The sequence below is a fragment of the Chelonoidis abingdonii genome, chromosome 2, assembly GCF_003597395.2.
Source record: "Chelonoidis abingdonii isolate Lonesome George chromosome 2, CheloAbing_2.0, whole genome shotgun sequence".
Lineage (NCBI taxonomy): Eukaryota > Metazoa > Chordata > Testudines > Testudinidae > Chelonoidis > Chelonoidis abingdonii.
Window position 1 is genome coordinate 14180415 of NC_133770.1, and position 19734 is coordinate 14200148.

General features: G+C 45.7%; 1 protein-coding gene across 1 annotated transcript; it reads right to left on the bottom strand.

The window, feature by feature from the left end:
• Nucleotides 1-4110: 4110 nt before the first annotated feature.
• On the bottom strand, nt 4111-16112 carry XIRP1 (xin actin binding repeat containing 1). Its single transcript, XM_032784045.2, has 3 exons — nt 15976-16112; nt 14182-14235; nt 4111-12298 (listed from the first exon to the last, which is right to left on the bottom strand). Exon 3 carries the CDS (start codon nt 12296-12298, stop codon nt 4589-4591), a length of 7710 nt encoding a protein of 2569 aa, XP_032639936.1. The 5' UTR covers nt 14182-14235; nt 15976-16112; the 3' UTR covers nt 4111-4588.
• Between the last annotated feature and the right edge of the window lie 3622 nt (nt 16113-19734).

Genomic DNA, 19734 nt, shown 5'->3' on the forward strand with positions numbered 1-19734 from the left:
AGTCTTTTTTGTAATTGTATCACATTGTTGGCTCATGTTCAATTTGTGATCCACTATAACCCCCAGATCCTTTTCACAGCACTACTGCCTAGATGGTTTTGTATTTGTGCATTTGATTTTTCTTTTCTAAGTGCAGTAATCTACACTTGCGTTTTTTGAATTTCATCTTGCAAATATACAGTGTTTACAATGATCGCTGTTCTCTGCAGACAGGCGCAGCAGGGAAAATATTCGGAACAATATAATGCACTATATCCAAAGACCCCTGAAAGCAGTATGCAAACTTGCTTGGAATTTGAGAGGAAAAACCCTCTATTGGTTTGTTATTGTAGGGTCTCAAATGGTGGTGAGGCAGTGAGAATGTGTTGATTTTTCAACGTGTATTTGTGTTGCAGGTATTTGCATTTGTTTTTCTTTGGCTCTTTTCATGCTTCAAGAGGCCACATACAGAGCTGAAATAATGCAACATCTATCTTGTCATGATATTTGAATTCCTGGTTAATGAAAATAGCTTGAAAGGAAGCCCTCTCAAATTACTTCAGCCTTATAAATGGCTCACTGAGGCACTGGAAAAGCCCATAAAAAACAGCAACGCAAATAATAAAATGATTATTAAGTGCTGGCAGTGCAAGGTATTTGGTGTTATCTGAGTTTCTGTGGAACCAGAATACACAGCCCATGCAAGCAATATGCAGTTTGCTAAAGCAGCATTGCAGCTGTCTTTAAAATTAAATAAAATAAACCAGATACATGGGGAACTTGAAACTAATTAATATTGTGTCAAGGAGGAATAAGAAAAGCAGTGCGGAAACATTTTCTACAGCAATTCTAAAAAATCAAAATAAACCCAGTTAGTCCTGTTTACAGAATTGATCCTGAACAAAACAATGCTGGAGGAGATAAAACGCTTGAATATCTTTTTATCCTCCAAGACCAGGTGCACTCAGTGGGTGGTGTCTTGCATGGACCTCTGTGGTTTTGCCCATTGCTTTATTGTTTTGTGCAGCTCTGTTCTTCTGAGTTCTGGTCAGAACTGAAAAGTAATTGGAGATATACCTATCTCCTAGAACTGGAAGGGACCTTGAAAGGTCATCGAGTCCAGCCCCCTGCCTTCATGAACAGGACCAATTTTTGCCCCACATCCCTAGGTGGTCCCCTCAAGGATTGAGCTCATAACCCTGAGTTTAGCCGGCTAATGCTCAAACCACTGAGCTATCCCTCCTTTTGCCACCTAGCTTTCTGACTTTGTCTCCTGGATGTCTCATCATCAACTTCAATTTAACATGGCCCAAAGCCAAATCCCTTATCTTCCCACTTTTAAAAATCACTCTTAGGTGTGTGTGCATTCTTTCTAAGGGCTGGAGCTGTTCCTTATAGTTGTTTTTCCATTTCAAGGGGTCCTCCTATGTTCCAAGAAAGGCTCATCAAGGCTCCGGCTGGAGCTTATCAGGGCTACTACATATGTCATCTGGAAGAGTCACCCTAGTGTTATATGTGAGGTGCTCCCTCCTTCCAGAGCTTAGCTCTCTCAGACCCTGTTCCCCAAGGAGTGAGGAGTGAACTCAGATCCCCACCACATGACAATATCTGCTCACTGGATGAGCCCCTGTGTTCCTTCTTAATGTATCTTTCATGAGTTTCCATTCTGCATCTGATCATTTGGTCCACCCAGTGAGACATCCTACGTTCTGCAGGGACCAATGCCGTATGTTTCAAAGGAAGGAATAAACCAGCCATAACATAGCTGACTGATGCATGCAGCACCATATATGGAAGACAAGGTTTCTTCCTGGCTTCCCTACAGTTGATCAGCTTATGTCCTGAAGTATGAAGTCTGATTACCTTTCTCCTTATCTCAGTTCACTGAGTGCTGGGCAAGCATAGAATGACTCTGACCTTTTAATCTAGCCACTTTAATTTCCTTGGGTATCTCGAGGCAGCGGGTTCCATGCATTAACTACGTGCGGCAGGAATAGATATTTTCTTTCATTTTTTTTCTTCTTGTTAATCATCAGTGTAAGTGTCAAAACCCCTTCTATCTCAATGGGGAATTGATAGAAAGAATAATAATAATTAATAATAATTCCCAGCTGTTATACTTGCTTTTCATGAGTAGATCTCAAAGTGCTTTACAAAATAAATCAGTGTCATTAGCCCCATCTTACAGAAGGGAAAACAGAGGCACTGAGCAGGCAAGTGACTTGCCCAAGGTCACCCAACATACCCACTGACATTTCTGGGAAAAGAATCCATAGGACCTTAACCACTGGGCCGCACTGCTGGGTTAGTTTTTTAATAGATCCTCCATGATCTCACACAGCTTGAGAAAAATCCCGACTAACTCTTTTCCTTTCCAGAGGAAGAGCTAGATTGTGACTTTAGGCAGATCCTGAGCAAAGGGCATCTGCTGCACTGCCCCACATGTAGTCCTGAGAGGCACAGACACCTCGCTGAGTCACAACACCTTTGCTTCCTCCTTGCTCTGGGGAGAGGGAGTAATTTGCTGCTGGCCTGTACTAACAGTGAACTGCTACACCTTGGTGTTGGCCAACAAGTAATGGGGCTGGAGCCTGCTCCAGAGAAGGCCTGTTAACTCAAGGTTTGAGCAGCCTGCACAGAGGGTTCTTAAGTAGGTGTTGTCCCTAATCCAGCTGCAATCCACACACAAACCCCTCTTTCCTGAGTTTGGTGGTGCTTCACATAGGGTGACCAGATAGCAACTGTGAAAAATCAGGACGGGGGTGGCGGGTAATAGAAGCCTATATAAGAGAGACCCAAAAATCGGAACTGTCTCTATAAAACAGGGACATCTGGTTAACCTAGATTTACACCTGGGCTAGCTGGCTTGTCTGAGATATAGGCTAAAACCCAAGTGCTGCTTACTCAGGCAGGTAACCCACATACTTTGCAGTGAGGGCACAGTCTAAACCACTCCAGTGCTGATAGTCCTCCAATTTCTTCCACAACTGTGCCCAGAAAAACAGACAAGTTCTCTCGTAAGTCATTGGAAAAGAATCACAGAGCAGCTCATTTCACTGTAGCTCTGAAAGTCATGGGCTATGCCCCCAGAAATCCCAGTGAGGCATGTGAGTGAGCGCAGCATCCAGTAAGGACACACTAACAGGGATGTGGCTTTGTAGTGTGACTGCTCACACCAGGCTTGGCTCAGAGCTGGACACCGATCACGCAAATTAACTCGGCAGCAAAGAGGTGTTCTTGCTGTCTTGTATGACCAAATCACAAGGTAGCCCTAAGTAACTCCAATCAACTTATCAAACATTAGACACGTTCTTTGCTCATGTTTTTATAGCTGGTCAAAGTATGCAGATTTTTTTCTTTTAATTCTGAATTTTCAAAAGAATATGATTGTAAAAGAGCAAAAATGTGGAAAAATAATAAAATTCTTTTTTTTGGTTGGATTTTTGTTGGTGGTGGTGATACATTTGTGTTGACAATTCATTTTTTTTCTACCAGTTCTAGCTCTGTTTTCTTTTTAGCTTTCATTGATAAAGCTTGGTGGTGACAATGAAAGACGCAACTATTTCATCAGCAGAGGCATTCTAAATACTTTGAAATGAATCAAACATGTGGCAAAAGAAAATAACCAGACCAGAGTATTTTCAGACGTAATATTTACCTTCAAAATGCAGAAATAAAAAAAAAAAAGGGGCGGGGGCACAAAATATCTAATATCTTGAGTTGAGAATGTACAAAACAAGTTCATAATAAAAAGAAAATTTCTTTACAAAGTTTCAAAATGGATTTAAAAATTAAACATAAGAATGCATGGACACTAAAATAAAATATTTTGTATATAATGAATAATAAATTACAGGTCTAAAAAAGAAAGAAAGGGAAGCAATAACCATCTATTTCTTTAGCTGAACTTGATACAGTCTTAACTAGAGTATCTTTCTTCATGTCCACCTTAGGGGGAATGACACTGACAAACATTCTGGAAATCCTGATTTATACAGTTCTAGGTAGTACTGGATACTTGCTATTGTACTGGTTTCTGCTAAGTATCTCTCCTTCTACCCCCGCGAAAGCAATTTGAAGATGTTCTTTCTTTTAATAGCTGAGCAAAAACTATTCCAACACATAGTGTGTGTGTGTGAGAGAGAGAGAGAGAGATGACATATGCTTGTTGAGAGGTCTGCACTGATATCGGAAAGAGATGGACAAGGTAGGATAAATGAGTCTGTTTCCAAAATATCCAGACAGGCTAGTTCTTTTGGGTTGTCCTTTTTTCCTGCCTGTGTTCAGAGATGTCCTGGACACACCTGCAAACACTATTCAGAGATGAAGAAACCACCCTGAAACACCCATTTGTTTATTTTCTTGCTTGTGCTGCTATCGAAGACTCAGATCTTCAGATGTGGTGTAACTCCAAGTCTGTCGGGTTAGTGAGGCGAAGGATGTTGTTTACCACAAGTGCTGGCCCTGAATTGTATTTGTACGCCAAACACTAGGAGAATATCCTAAAAGAATCACAAGGCTTGGTGGAGTTCCTGTATGTCACATGGTTATTAAATCAGTGAATTCTTTGTTTCTTTACCTGGTTATCATCTCCCACATTCAAAGTCTTCTATTTTTTTGGCTTGGAGTTGCCAAAAGTGACAAAGACCACCCCTGTTTCCTGGAAGCTGCCATTGGAGTGGAAATCTTCACCTGGGCTGTTTAGGTACCTCCGAAGGAGGGGCGAGGCGGTTATCTCATACCGGGGAGGAGAGACCACATTGCACGTAGAGGAGGTTTGGGTCTCTGCTTGCTTGGTGACAGTGGTGGATGAAGTGATGATCTTGTTTCCGAACTCATCCACCTCCTCGTACTGCTCAGTCACAGTTCTGGTGGCTCCGTAAAGCTTGGATCCATCTGGACCTGTCTGTACTTCTAATATGCTTTTCTGCCTCCTTGGATTCTGTGGACTAGAGATGTTCAGGGGAGCTTTGTAGTCAGAAAAGCCTCCTTTGATTACACCATGGCAGCTGCCTTTGGATGAGTCCGGTGCACACATCTCCTTGTCACTGCTGCCACCGAGATGAGGCTCATTGCTGACATGGTGTTGCCTAATTGAGTGTGATCCTATCTTCATCTGGATGGGCTCATGTTCATTTTCCAAGAGAGCTGGACTGCATCCACCGGACCCCACTGATTTGTGAGTTAATGAGTTAAAGATGTCCTGAGTGAATGTGTCCCTTTTTCCTGGCATGTTGGGATAATCTGGTAAGGGGGTATCCCAAGGGGAATATGCCATCCTGGGTGACTCTGCAGGCTTTCTGGCAGCAGACTCAATGGAGATATAGGAAGGAGATGATGGAGAATTTACGCGCTGCTGAATGATGCAGGGGACCTCTAACTCTCCTTTGGGCATATCCGTCTTTTCTGACCCATTTGGACTTCCCACAGATGCTGCATTCAGCGTCCCTTGTGCTGCTTTTTCTTTCTTGGCTTTGCTGGACACGATGCTGATCTTGCGGATATTGTTGCTGGTTGTGGGGCTCTGGGCATTCCCCAGCGATTCCTTAAAGAGCCCAGAGAGCCCAGCTATGTCTGATTCTGACTTTAGATTAGAAACGGAATAGAGAGCTTTCCTAATGGCCTCCTCAATGTCCAGCAACCTAGCTAGTGTCTGCTCCTTCAGGTGGATGATCTCAGCACTTGCCCTCTCCAGGTCTTCAAAAGCCAGCTCCACAGAGGAGACGCTGTCAGAGTCTTCCTTCGCTGTTTGCTCGGCCTTTTCGACCTTGTGCTGCTGCGTCACTTGGTGAGGCTTCTGATGCACCACCCATTCTGGGACATTCTCAAAGAAGCTCTTTAGGGCTTTCACATCCACCTTAAATGTCTCCTCCTCAAACTCTTTCACCCGGGTCAGGATCTCTTGCAGCTCCTCCTGCTTCCGCAGGTTCTCAAAGATCTCCATAGCCTCCTTGACACTGCCCTTCATGATCTCCTCCTTGTGGAAAGACAGTCTCTTGCGACGTTCATCGTCCGTTTCTCTGCAGGCCTTTTCTCGCATGACCACCACTGGCTTCTGTGCAAGCTGCTCCCTCTTCATTTCAAGATGTCCCCCTTGTCTGCTGTTCACCTGCTGCTGCTCCTTAAAAAGGTCCCTGGAATGCTGATGGGAAGATGCTGAAGGCTCTTCTTGTGTTCTCTGATTTGTTTTCTGGGTGGTGCTCTGATTATCCCATGGCCCATTGGTACTAGACATGCTTGCACTTTCTGTCTTAGGTGAGGTATTTAGTGCTGGGGCAGATCGTTTTCTCAGAAGGGTAGCTTGATTCTTAGGAGAGGTACTTGGCGTATTCTCACTCTCAGGGTTAGTAAGACCTGTCTGATATCCATCCAGCCATTCTTGTTTTGACGTTAATGTGCAGCTGTTCTCTTGGCCAGATGAAAGTCTGGGTCCCTGAATTTCCTCAGCTGGACAGTAGTTCCTTGGAGCTGCTGCCTTCTCTTTGGTCATCACTTGTTCTGTTTCAGAGCCAATCACTCTATTTTTAAGTGGCTTTGATGGCTTAAAGTCTACTGACTCTTGCCTGCCCTGTTCTTCCTTGATTGCCTTGTACCTTTCCTCTGCTATCTGAAGAGGTGTTTTGATGATGTCTTTTGGTGCTTTCTTCTCAGAGTTCTTTACTGTAACAGCATTTGCCACTGGTGATTGAGGGGTACAGCACTTTGAGTGACAGTCCCCACATCCCGCCTGTGCTGAGGCATCAGCACAACACGAGTCCTTTGCCTGATTCATGGGTGGGGTTTTTGCTCTGCTTAGCTCGCTCAGGCCTGGAGGTTTAGGAGGCAGTGAGGGTGGGACTAGTTTTGTCAACCTCCCTTTACTGTTGCTAGCAGGGTGTGAAGGTGTCTCTTGCAGGAAGCGCTCAGGTTTTGGAGGTGGAATGGGTTTTCTCCTTGGTGGGGCAGTAATTTCCGGTTTGAGGAGAATTGCTGGTTTCTCTGAAGACCTCTGACCATTGGCTTTGGTGGAGGTGGGATTGAGGGTCTTAGGGAGAGCATTGTGCTTGGGTGCAGAACATCCCAGGGCTTCATCTTTTTTGCTTGGTTGAGAAGGAGCAGCTTCTCTTGCTTGTGTCATGGGTGGACAACACTTAGTTTTCATCACAGCAACTGGGGGAGGAGGAGGAAAGTCATTATCAGACTGGGACCCTGAAGCCACTACAGCTGTCTGGCTACTAATTGATTGAGTCTCATTTTCCTTTTTACATATGGAATATGACTGCCCTGCATTTCTGTATATCATAGCGGCTTTAAAATCCCCTTTGGAGACATTAACGTTAGACTTCTCCAGCGACTGAAGAGTGGCCTTTAAGTTACCTCGAACAACATCCTCCTTCTCTACTTGTCTCTGTTCTGCTGCAGCACTTTGCAGTGCCCTGATAGCTGTCTTTACATCCCCTCTGAGCATAACATCTTGCTCTCTTTCTTCTTGCACTGATTGCTCTTTGTACTCAGACTCAGTAAAAGGGTTTACATAGGGTTTCACTGGCTTGGCAGTATACAGACCATCCTTAACGCTAATATCTGCACTAGGTACAACTTGGCTTTTCTGGCACAAATGCTGCACTCCCTGTACTTCCTCGGAAGTACTGACCTTTTTGTGAGACGACATGCTCTTCTGAGGTACACTTGCGTGGAACTTGGATGACTCCTGGCCTCTAACGGTGGTGCTGGCTTGATGCTGCTTGCCAGGTGCACATTCCTGTTGGCGAACAGTTGATTGCAGGCTCACTGGCCCCGAAATGCTGGATGCCTGCTGCTTAGAGGCTAGATGGATTTCCTCCGTGCTCTTGTGGTGCTTGCTCTGGACTTGGTGCTGAATGCTTTTCGCCTCAGCTGTGGCCAGCCTCAGACTCTGCATTGCGGCTTGAAGATCACTTCCAAGGGCCTGCTCCTCCAGTTTTTTTGTCGTTTGGCTGGTTTCCCCTGCCACTGAACACTGGCTTCTGGCCATGTCATCTTTCTGAGCTGCCACTTTGGTGGAGGCTGCTCCCTGTGGTACAATCTTTACTTCCTTCACATCTCTCGAGACTCTCTCCTCTCTCTCTGCCTTCCTGCTGCCATTCTTAGCCTTTTGCAGTGACTGTGGGGTCGCCTGAATATCCCCACACACAATATCTTCCTTTCCCATCCCTGTGGGCAGGCTCAGGGTTTGTCTACCTGCATGCACCGCCTCTCTTTCTAACTTGTTCTCTTTGCTAACAGCTTCACACATGAGCACTCTTTTAGCCCCCTTAATACCCCCTTGTCCCACATCTGCAGTCACTTTTTCTGCTGGCTCTTCCTGTTGCAAGGCATGCATATTAGCCCCTTGCACATCCTGCTGGATGACTTCAGCTGGCTGCTGTTCTGCTTGCGAGGAGATGAGGGACTCTATCTCGGACTCCCGCTGCAGATTCTTTAGATAGTCCAGGTCTCCCTTCTCAATGCAGCTGGTGTACAACTGGACATTCCCCTTCTCGTTGTCCTCCCGTTTGACGGTTGTCATCATCCTCTGCTCTTGTGAGGAAGCCAGCAGGTTCCCTATAGTTGACTTCACATCCCCCTTGACAACTTCCTGCTGGACAGAGTGGTGAAGGAGGGAGTAGATAGTCATCTTCACTGACCCCACCCCTGTTTCTTGCATGACCATTCCCTTTTTGATGGAGGCATCTTGGCTAAGGAGACTTTGGAGAGCCTTAGCAACATCATCCCTCAACTCCTTTTTGCTTCTATCGGCTTCGCTTGGGTCCAGTAGCTGCAGCGGGCTGACCTTGATCTTGCCCTCCTCGTCCTCCTCCACCAGCATCCCCTGGGGCTCCACATTGGTCCTGTGCAGTAGTTGCAGCATGATCCTTTGCAAATTGCCTCCCACAATCTCTTCCTTTTGGATCTCTGGAGTACTTTGCCTGCTGAACTGGTACTTCACCATCCTCACGCTCCCTACGTCATTGGCTTCAATGAGGATCCCGTCATGCTGGATGGCTTGGCAGGCACAGAGGCCTTCCAAAGTCTCCCTCACTGTCCTCTCTTTCACCTCAGTTTCAGTTCTGTGTTTAGAAGAGCTGAGTTTATCCAGAGGAGTGGTTTCAAACAGCCATGTTGTGCTCTTCACATCAGCACAAGGGACCACCTCTGGGACATTGGTGCTGGCAGACCTCTCGGGGTCTTTGAGACTGTCCATGGGCTGAGTTTCAAACAGCCAGGTGCAGCGCTTCACATCCCCTTTCTGGCTGTCTTCTCTCTGCACAGTGGTCATGCTGGAGCTTCCTTCAGACTCTCCCTTCAGGGAATCGATGGGCTGGTTCTCAAAAAGCCAGGTGGATGTCCTCACGTCGCCCTGCTGGACGTCGCTGACACTGACCATCCTCACATATTTCTTCTGGCTCACCTGCTGAGACTCGAAAAGCTGCTTGTTGGACTGGACATCTCCTTTCTGTACATCATCCACTGTCCTGGCCACAGACCTCTTCCCCCGAGAGAAGGAATCAAGAGGCTCTGTCTCAAACCTCCATCGGGCAGACTGGACATCCCCTTTCTTGATGTCCTCTTGGGTGACAGCCCTGATGATGAACACTTCCTCCTCCTTCTTGATTTGATCCAGAGGTTTGGTTTTGAAGAGCCACCGGGCACCTTTCAAGTCACCTTTCATTATTTCTTCCTTCTTCACTGAGGTGACCTCATGGTATTCCCCCTCCTTGTCCTGGATGGCATATAGGGGCAGGCTCTCAAAGAGCATGGTGCAGGATTTGATGCTGGCTTTGCTCATTGTCTCCTCCTGAATCCTCTTGATCTCCGTCTCATCTACCTTGTCATGAATCTGGTCTAGGGAGTAGGTCTCAAAAATGAACCTCTTGCCTCTGATGTCCCCGCCCTCAATATCCTTCTCGGGGGGGATTTCTTGGATGCCCTCAGTGTTGTTCTTTATAGTATCCATGGGGAAGTTCTCAAAGAGCCAGGTGAACTTGTGCACTGATCCAGCTTCAATGTTCCCATCTGCAGGGACTCCATTCTCCTTCATGGCTGCAGCCAATTTACTCGGTACATCCAAGGGCTTGGTTTCAAAGAACTCCTTCACCCGAGACACTTCCCCGGACTGTATCTCCACGTGGCTGGAGTACCTGACCATTTTCTTTGAGTCAGTCTCACTGGAGGCATTGGTGACCAGTGGTTCAGTCTCAAACAGATGTCTGACAGTTTTGACGTCGACTCCTTGTAAGTCATCTTGGCAGTACACTTTGCTGACCTGCAAATACTGCTCCTCCTGGCCTTTCAGGGAGTCCAGGGGCTGGGTCTCAAACATCCACGTGTGCGACTTAACGTCAGCCTGTGGTACAGAGCTTTCCCCTTCCTGCTTTTTCTCCACTTTCTCATACAGAGTGTCAACGGGTTGTGTCTCAAACAGCCACTTGCAGGTCTTCACATCACCCCGCTGCGTAACCTCTCTTTTCACCGAGGAGTGCTCTTCTGTTTGGTTGGCTTGGTGATGGATGACATCAATGGGCTGGGTTTCAAAGAGCCATTTCGCTGTTCTGACATCGCCAGCTATCACTTCCTGCTTTGTGATCCCTCTGATTATATCCACCTTCTCGGTGCTGTCATCAAACTGGTCCAAAGGTTTGGTTTCAAACATCCATTTGTAGTTCTTGACATCGCCACTCATGACCTGCTCTCTGCTTACAGAGGTGACCTTGTGGAAGTTTCCAAAGCTGTCTTTGATGGCGTACAAAGGTGTTGTCTCAAACAGGAACTGGTTGGCTTTGACATTCCCAGCTGGTATCTCCTCTTCTTGTTTGGTGATAGACTCAGCATCAGACTGCTTAATGCTGTCTAATGGGAGAGTCTCAAACAGGTTCTTGAAAGATTTTACATCTGCCTTCATCACTTCTTGTATGTTAGAGGCTGACGGGGGGTCTTCAGAGGATGCCTTGGAGATACTGCCAAGGGGACAGGTCTCAAAGACATGCTTTCTTTGCTTCACATGCCCCCTCTCCTCTTCCAAAAGCCCCACTCTCTTTAAATGGCCCACTTCAAAATTATCTTTCAGGGTTTCCATTGGTTGGGTTTCAAACAGCCAGAGTGTAGATTTCACGTCACCACCGATGACTTCTTCCTTGGCTGGGCCGCTGTCTGAGACTTCTCCTTTCAGAGAGTCAAGAGGCTGGGTCTCAAAAAGTACACGCTGCTTACTGACATCTGCCCCTTCAACGAAATCCATGGAAGCCTTGAAATCATTTTCGTCCACTGTCAATTCTTTGATTGCATCAAGTGGCTGAGTTTCAAATATCCACCTTGCTCCACTGACATCCCTCCTTCCTGCCTCTTCTAAAGAAATGCCCCGGATAATTTTCACTTTGGAGGTGTCCTTGTTGATGGTATCCAGTGGCTGAGTCTCAAACAGCCAGCGAGCTGTCCTGACCACATTGCTCTGTATTTCTTCTCTGCAGACGGATTTAATCTCGTGGATGTTGCCGGTTTTGTCTCTGATGGCACAGAGTGGCTCGGTCTGGAACAGCTTGATGGTTTTCTTGACATCGCCCTTTAGCTCCTGGATTTCTGATTTGAGCTGCAGGATACTCTGCTCCTCCACTGAGCTGTAGTGGCCCAGTGCTTCCAGGGAGTAGGTTTCAAAGAGTTGCTTGGCACCTTTCACGTCCCCTTTTTGAACAGGCTCCTTGAGAACTGCCTCCTGCACATCTGTTTCATCTGAGTACATTTTGTTTAATGAGTCCAGCGGCTGGGTTTCAAACAGCCACCGGGCTGTACGCACGTCTCCTTTGGTGTGGACTGTCGTGGGCACTTTAGTCAACGCAGACAGCCTGTCTCCATTTAACGACTGGCTTTCGAACCTCCTGGAGGTGCTTTTCACATCCCCGCTTGGGATGGTTTCCTCCTCTGCCAACTTCTTGGTGGCTTGATGCTCCCCGATAGAGTCTAGCGTCCAGTTTTCGAAGATCCAGCGCATGGACTGAACCTCCCCCGGGAGCACTGCATCCAGATTCACGGAGGCCTGGGCACTGGGATCTTCTGTGTTGAGCATTTCTGCTAGATCCTCAGTCACAGCTTCCTCCAGGTTCTTCCTCAGCTCAGGATGCATGTGCCTGTAGAGCCTCTTTAGCTCATTCACCTGGCGCTGCTGGTAGAACTTTGAGAAGGATTCCTTAGGGGGAGGCAGTGGGTTTGAATCCTGGCTCCCAGCCAGGGAAGTAGAGGCCTGGAATGAGTCCTGCAGGGGAGGGGGCGGTAAGTCCTCTTCCATTTTCTTGCCATTCACTTTAGTCTGGTTCTGAAGCTCTGCCATCTTTGGGGAAACAGGTTTAAACATCAGCATTATTTCTCCCCACTAGTCCGGTGCTCGTTAGTAGTGAGAACAGCAAACAAGTGAGGAAAACCCATGCACCTACTGAATATGAATTCCATACCTTGGATTCAGCAGCACACAGCACCCAAAAGTATCACGCCACAGCAAACTCTCTCCAGGTTTGGGGTTAAGGTGTTAAATCTCTTTCCACAGCCAGGCAGTTTAAATCAATCCACACATTTCTAGCATTTATAGTCTAGAATCCCCACATCTCAAGTTAGCTAGAGAATAATGGAGAGACCAAATCTGGATAGTGTTAGCAAGGGAGGATGAGCCTCAGAATAATATAAACGGGGACACGTCTGAATAGCAGGGAGCTAATGCCCTGCTTAGATCTCTCCCAGGTATGCAGTACTGCAGTGGGCCTGGGGAATCAAGACCCAGTTAGGGAGTCAGAAGGAAGCCAGTGGAACTACAGCTCCTTGGTAATCAGATGGGAGAAGAGCCAGTGAGGAGGCAGAATTCAGTGACTATGATGATGAGTGAAGACCATCTGTATATTTGGGTGGATGGAACACTGCATGAAGTAGTTAGAAAGATGGGTCTTAATCAGAGCTAGTCTTTCTCTATCTACGCCAAAGCCTTTTGTTACAACCTGTGCAACCTACACCTCCAGAATGAAAAAAAACTTGACTGGATTAATGATTTCCTCTGTTGTGGCTCAACCATGTGTCCTATAGCTCCAGATGAAACAATGATAGTTAATATGCTTGGAAAACGTAATGCAGATTGGAGAACAAAGATAAGTGACATTGAACTTGGAATTTCATAGGTATTGGGCCAAAATGTGAGTTGGTGTAAGTGAGAGCCGTCATGCCTATTTGTGATCTGTAAGGGAGAGTAACTTACACATCATGGAGCCAGAAGAAAATGTGCAAAGGTACAATAAAGTAATGTGTGGGCCACTTTAACTTCCTCCTCGTTGCTTTTCCTTAGGAGGTCCTCTCTTTTGGCTCCTCAGCATGCAAGTTAAACCAGTTAAGAGGCAATTAGACTTGGTGGGCCAACTTCAGAGATGATACATAAGGAGGGGACTAAGTAGGGAAACATCTAAGCAGGTATAACATACATACTTTGAGGGGCCAGGAGAAGGTGTATGTTATGCCAGTAGATTCCCTCCAGACCTACTGGGCCAAATTCTGCTCTCGGTTACATGGAAACATTGATATTGAAGTGAATGGGAGATGCGTCTATGTGGCATTAGAATTTTGCCTGCTTATATGTTGACTTTGCTCTCTAGTATTTTAGCTTGTGAAGTTTGATTGTGGTATGGCAAAATGCTATGTTGAACACATAGCATCTGTACTATAGGAAATTTACTATATATACTATAATCTAAAGGAGATTTTACCAATGGGAGATAGCTGAAGCTACTAATCATTTCCTAGGAGAGACCGTAATTCTAGTGTTCATCTTTCAACACAAGCAGAAACCTTTACGTGCCATTAAACTTGGCATATTTTTCACTCAAAATCGATTATGTGCAATGTTATGTCACTCTGTTAAACACACAAATACTTCCATTTAAAAAAAATGCATTGAACCTTAGTAACAAAAGACCAAAATGAGTATATTTCATGGCAAACTGTAAAATAGTGCAGTTTCGTAGGAGCTGACATGTCTAAATTCCTGGAGCCTTTTTATGTAAGGTGATTTTGAACCCCATACACAAGTTCTCAATATGGCTGAGTAGCTGAGGTGTCGGACCTCCGCATTCTGCATGAGAGTGCGCCTCGTTGTCAAGCACAGGTAGTTAAATCACACTATACACCAGTCCACAAAGACTTTGTTAGACAACCACACGTGTTTTTAGCATGTCCTACCTTGCTTGCTTTCTGGTTGTCAAGAGGATGAGTAGCGCTCTCCTTTGTGGTATTCTGAAAGAGAAATAAAACATAATTATATAGAACTGCACACATTCACATGCTGTGTGTGTGTATAACATACTAGTTCTTACATTAGACTTTTTATTATTTCAGAATTATGTTTTCCAACCCTAAACCCAAAAGAAGGCATTATAATTGAAAACCAAGAATGCCCTTGTGGACCAGTAAATGCACTGTGGACACGTTCATTCACAGGAGAGGCACGGAGCGTTACACACGTAAGTACAAAGGACGGGGAGTGTACGGGAATGAGAGCGTTGTCGTGGGGCTACAATGATACTCTGATTTAGGAGCAGGAGTGAGCCCTAAGAGGGGACCAGGTAGCTAAACTACTTGAGAAAGATCATATTTAAACCATTGTTCTCAGCTGCATCCCTTCTTTACCTGCCCCTTTTTGGTACCCTGCCCATGTGAGTAAGGGAATGGACATGAATAAAGCTTCAGACTTCCTGTCACTCAGTACGGATGATTGCCCTAAGGCTTAACTTGGCTATGGATACATCCACGTGTGAGCTGGGATATGTGGTTCCCTGTGTTGGGAGATGGACCATAGTAGCATATCTGTGGTAGCAGAGGCAGCAGCTTGGGCTAGCCGCCTATGTCGGTACCAGGGCTTGTGTTTGTGTTCAGATGGTGAGGCCGAGAAGCCCCCCAGCTATGCTGCTACTTTAGGTGCTAGCTTGAGCAGAACCAGCAGAGGTTTATCTATGTGAGCCAGGCGTCACACCTCCCAGCTCCAATGGAGATGAAGCCTGAATGTAGAGCCTCTCCTCGCACCGTTAGAGTGCACCAACGTTGTGTGTGCTGCTGCACTGCCTGCACAGGATGTATTGATGTGTTCTGATATACGTGTTTGATAGAAATGGGATCCATGTAAATGTCAGAGAAAATCTTTCCCTTCCGGACTGAAATTGATTTATCCATTAGGGTTCACATAGGGCCTGATCCTGAAAGATGCTGAGCATCCACAACATCCCTTGAGGTCAATGGGAAGTGCGGGTGCTGAGCCTCAGTTAGGATCAGACCCTTGTATGGCACCTTTTGAAAGCCCCAATGCATATTACAAATGACTATTTTGTATCCTACAGGGCCTGATCCGGCCCCTTTGAAGTCTACTGGACTTTTGCTATTTTCTGCAGTGCAAGTGGGATCAGACCATCAAGGCCAGGGGATGACTTTACTCACTGCTGAAATGCAGTCACCTCTGGGGTGGAATACAGCAGCAATTTAACAGCACGCAGCAAAACTACATAAGAACGTAGGGATGGGCATGAACAATATCACAGACCGCTGAAGCTGCAAGAGTACTGCAGATGCTTAACATAGGCACTGTACTTGGAGAAGGTTATTAAATATAGAGGATATAGAATAATGTGTGTGTGTGTGTGTATATATATATATATGAGTGTCTGCGTGTATATCATACATACAATATATGTGTGTGTACATGCATGTGTAATATAACACATAACCCTTCTACCAGGGGCTTATATATATGTGTGTATGTGTGTGTATGTATATATATATATATGGTAAATTAATATGTTTTACAGCTCCTTGGCAAGAGAAAGATGGTGATTTTTGGAGGATTAATTCCATATTCTTCCAAATCTATATAAAACAAACACATTCTCTTTCTCCTCATTATAGCCAGTTGCTGGGAATGGACATTGCTGAGATGCTTTTGGTGGCTCATACGAGGGCCAGGAATGAAAAGCATGAGATACTTACAGACTTTTGGAGGCTGCCTGTGTGAGCAGCTGTCTCAGACAGATAAAGAGCTGACCGCTCCTTCACGGAGGGGGAGGAGGGTTTCCCGTGTCCTTGGTGCAGTATGCGTCTAGTGTTGTCTAAAATTGACAGTGTCCTCTCATCTGAAACAGGGACAGAGGTGTGTGTTAGATATATGCCAACATGCCAAGGCAGCAAAGTGACCTGGCCTTCTCAGGGCCCTCCTTAGGCATAGGCAGCTGCGTAGGGCACCTGAAAATTTGGGGCACCACTGGGTCTTAGCGTCCACCCATCTTGTTTTCCTATCCCTGTTCTGACCCTTCCTGCAGGCTCCCACAGATGGCTGCTGCAGCCTGGTGAGTCTTCCCTGGGACAGAATCTGGTAGATAAAAGTAAAAAAGCCTCCAGCCTGCCAGACCTATTAGCACAACACTGAAACTGTTAAAGAGCCATTCAAGGGGTAATGAAGCCATTTAACAGGCATTTGCCAACCCCAAGGTATATACTGACAGGTTTCACAGTGGTAGTCCTGTTAGTCTGTATCAGCAAAAACAAGGACGAGTCCTTGTGGCACCTCAGAGACTAACAAATTATTTGGGCATAAGCTTTTGTGGGCTAGAACCCATTTCATCAGATGTCCACGAAAGCTTATGCCCAAATAAATTTTTATACTGTCAGTTTCTGACTTTACTGACAAAAACAGTTGTGCATTAATGTAATATTTACACAGAACATGTCAGTCTACAGGACCTTAGTTTAAAATTTGCTTTAAAAATATTTCATTAGTGAGCTGGTGAAGATTATAAAATCACATTTCTAAAAAATGCTTGCATAGAGTTTTAGATGCACAATCATCTTTAGCCTTAAATGCGTGGATCTTCAGACATACAGTTTTTTAAATAAATCCTTCAAAAGACCTCCCTTATCTAAAATACACATTTTAATTACTATAGTTAAAAAAAAAAAAAAGCTTCCAAGTCTTCCTGTCCTTTCTGTCCATCCCTTCACCACCTCTCCCCCCACTCCCCACTGAAGAGAGCCCTTAAAGGGACAACAGTCCTTCCCTTCCAGATAGCTGGACAAAGAGTTTCCCTTTCTTTACTTCTGACTATCCGATGAACTAGTTTTAAAAGAACCCTCCAGCAAAATCAGTACCTTAGTAAGACATAAAATCCTTGTTATACCTAAAATCTTTGGAAACATATTTTTTTAAAGTTGGTGAAATTTCATAACCATGTCTCTTGTTATGGAGATCACACAAAGTAAATTACTGTTCCCTTTTTCTAAAAGCAATGAACATTGTTATGAACACACTAAACCTCTCTGATTAATTTAAAATAATGTCTTTGTTTCAGTGAGTTAAATATGTAGTAATCTGGAATATTGGCTTAAGGTTTAAGAGTACATTTAAAATATAAATTCAGCTTAGAAATACTGATTAAGAAAATGTAAAACAGAGAAGAGCTGCATCATGTATTCCATTATATGTAATGTTGTATTCAGCAGGACAGCTGACTCACCCTTATTACGAAGTTTTTGCAGATAAGGCCTGGTCTACACTAGGGCGGGGGTGTCGCTATAAGATACGCAACTTCAGCTACGGGAATACCGTAGCTGAAGTTGAAGTATCTTATTCCGACTTACCTCCCGTCCTCATGGCACGGGATCGACGTCCATGGCTCCGCCATCGACTCCACTACCGCTGCTTGCTCCGGTGGAGTTCCGGAGTCGACGGGGAGCGCATTCGGGGATCGATATATCGCGTCTAGATGAGACGCGATATATCAATCTCCTATAAATCGATCGCTACCCGCCAATACGGCGGGTAGTCTGGACATACCCTAAATCTCTGACAAACTTCAGGGCATATCAAAAAACCTGTGACTGACATTTTTTTATTCCCAAGTTTTAGTGCTTTTAATTAGGTACCTTCTTCATGTCCATTCTGCATGAGGGAAAGGGTATGGGGGTCTCTGCGGGGAACTGTGACTCTCCACCACAGTGAGGCAGGCCGGGCGTCTCATTATCCTTTGCTGTCTCGTCCCTCCTCCCCCTCCCCCACCGGGCTGTGAGCTTGGGCTGCCATCGGGCATAGGGCACCAGTTTAATAATACTGCGTAGGGGCCCATAAATCCTAGGACTGCCCTGGACCTTCTGCAGAAGGGAGACAAAGGACTGCATGGGTCCCTGAGAGGAGCCTCGGCAACTCCCCACCCAGTCTTTTCAATAACTTCTGTCCCAATTGCTCAGGTCTCGAGTGGTGGGGAGGAACTGGGTGGTCAGTCGCTGAGGTTGAGGACCCTGCTCCCAGCTCCAAGGACAAGTTGTTGGCCTGTTTGCATGTTCTGCGACTGGATAGGGAAGCAGCCCAGGGTGAAATGTTTGGCAGATGGGGAGCCCTGCTGATCTTAATTGTGATTCCTCTTGGGTAATGAAAGAGACATTGAAAGTCCCCAAACTATCAAGGGGACGGAAATTAACTTGTGAGATATGGGTTGGGGAGAGCAAAAGATCAGACAGAAACTAGGGGGTGCTGGAACAGCCATACTGGAATGGAGCTTTAGGCCATCTAATCCCAGGTTCTGCCTATTCCATACCATGTGCTGGAAGGAGAGACCACATCCTGGCTGCCACCTGTGAGCAGCAAGAGACATATTTGCAAGCAGTCTCCTCATTCTGTTGCCTTGTCAGCAAAGCTGCATTTCTAGGACACAGGCCAGCCCAGGCCTCACAGAGCTAAGGCAATGCCACCTTAATGTTGGAATACAAGTGCCAGGAATGGAGGCCGGGGGGGGCACTGAAACTCTTATTTACTTGAAACCTTAATCAACATCCCCTTCCTATGGCCCCATCACTATGCTACCAGCGTCCCTCACAAGCAGTTAGCTTCACAACTCTCCTGTGAGGTAGGGAAATATTATAAGCCCCATTTTACAGATGGGGAATTGAGGCACAGAGAGGTAAATTGATTTTCCCAAGGTCACGTGGGAAGTCAGTGGCACAGCTGGGAATTGAATCTGGGTCTTAGTCTAATACCCTAATCACAAGACCATCCTTCCTCTCTTATGATATATGTCTGCTCTCCTCCTTGAGCTCCCAGGGCCTACTCCCAAGCATTTGCTAACATAATTCCAACATTGCCTTACCGAGATGGCCACAGTCTGTTGCTTGCACACTTGCTCACTGTCTTTTTCTAGATAGCTCTTCCCTGCTCACACTTGCCCAACCAGGGCATGTGTTTGTAGCTAAGGGCCTGATCCTGAAGTCATTGGGAGCTTTGTCACTGGCTGAGACGAGATCAGGGTGAAACCCTAATAGAAAGATGGATATTGAAACAAAGACGCCTGTTGCGGCCAATTTGACCTTGCCAAAAGAGATCCACCACTCCCTATTCCAGCCAATGTATTTCTATTTTGCTGTGTCATGAGTAAGAGAGGCAGCTATCCCAAATGGATGCCAAAATGTCAAGAAGAACCTTTACGCTCTGCCACCACAGCCCATATGTACAGCTATGTCCACATATGAATGCATATGGATATATATGTTTTCTTTCCTTGCTAGCCAAGATTTTATTTCCCCTCTCAGTACAAGAGAGGATCACGGCACCTTCTCGTGTGCTGTGTGCCTCTTAAAGAAAACAGTGTTTGTTGCACTGGAATTTACTGCAGTATTTACATGTTTTCTACTTGAACTACTGTATAGGAAATACCACAATGAATCCAACTACTGCAGTGCAGGAAAGGTTGCTTTGGTTTTTAC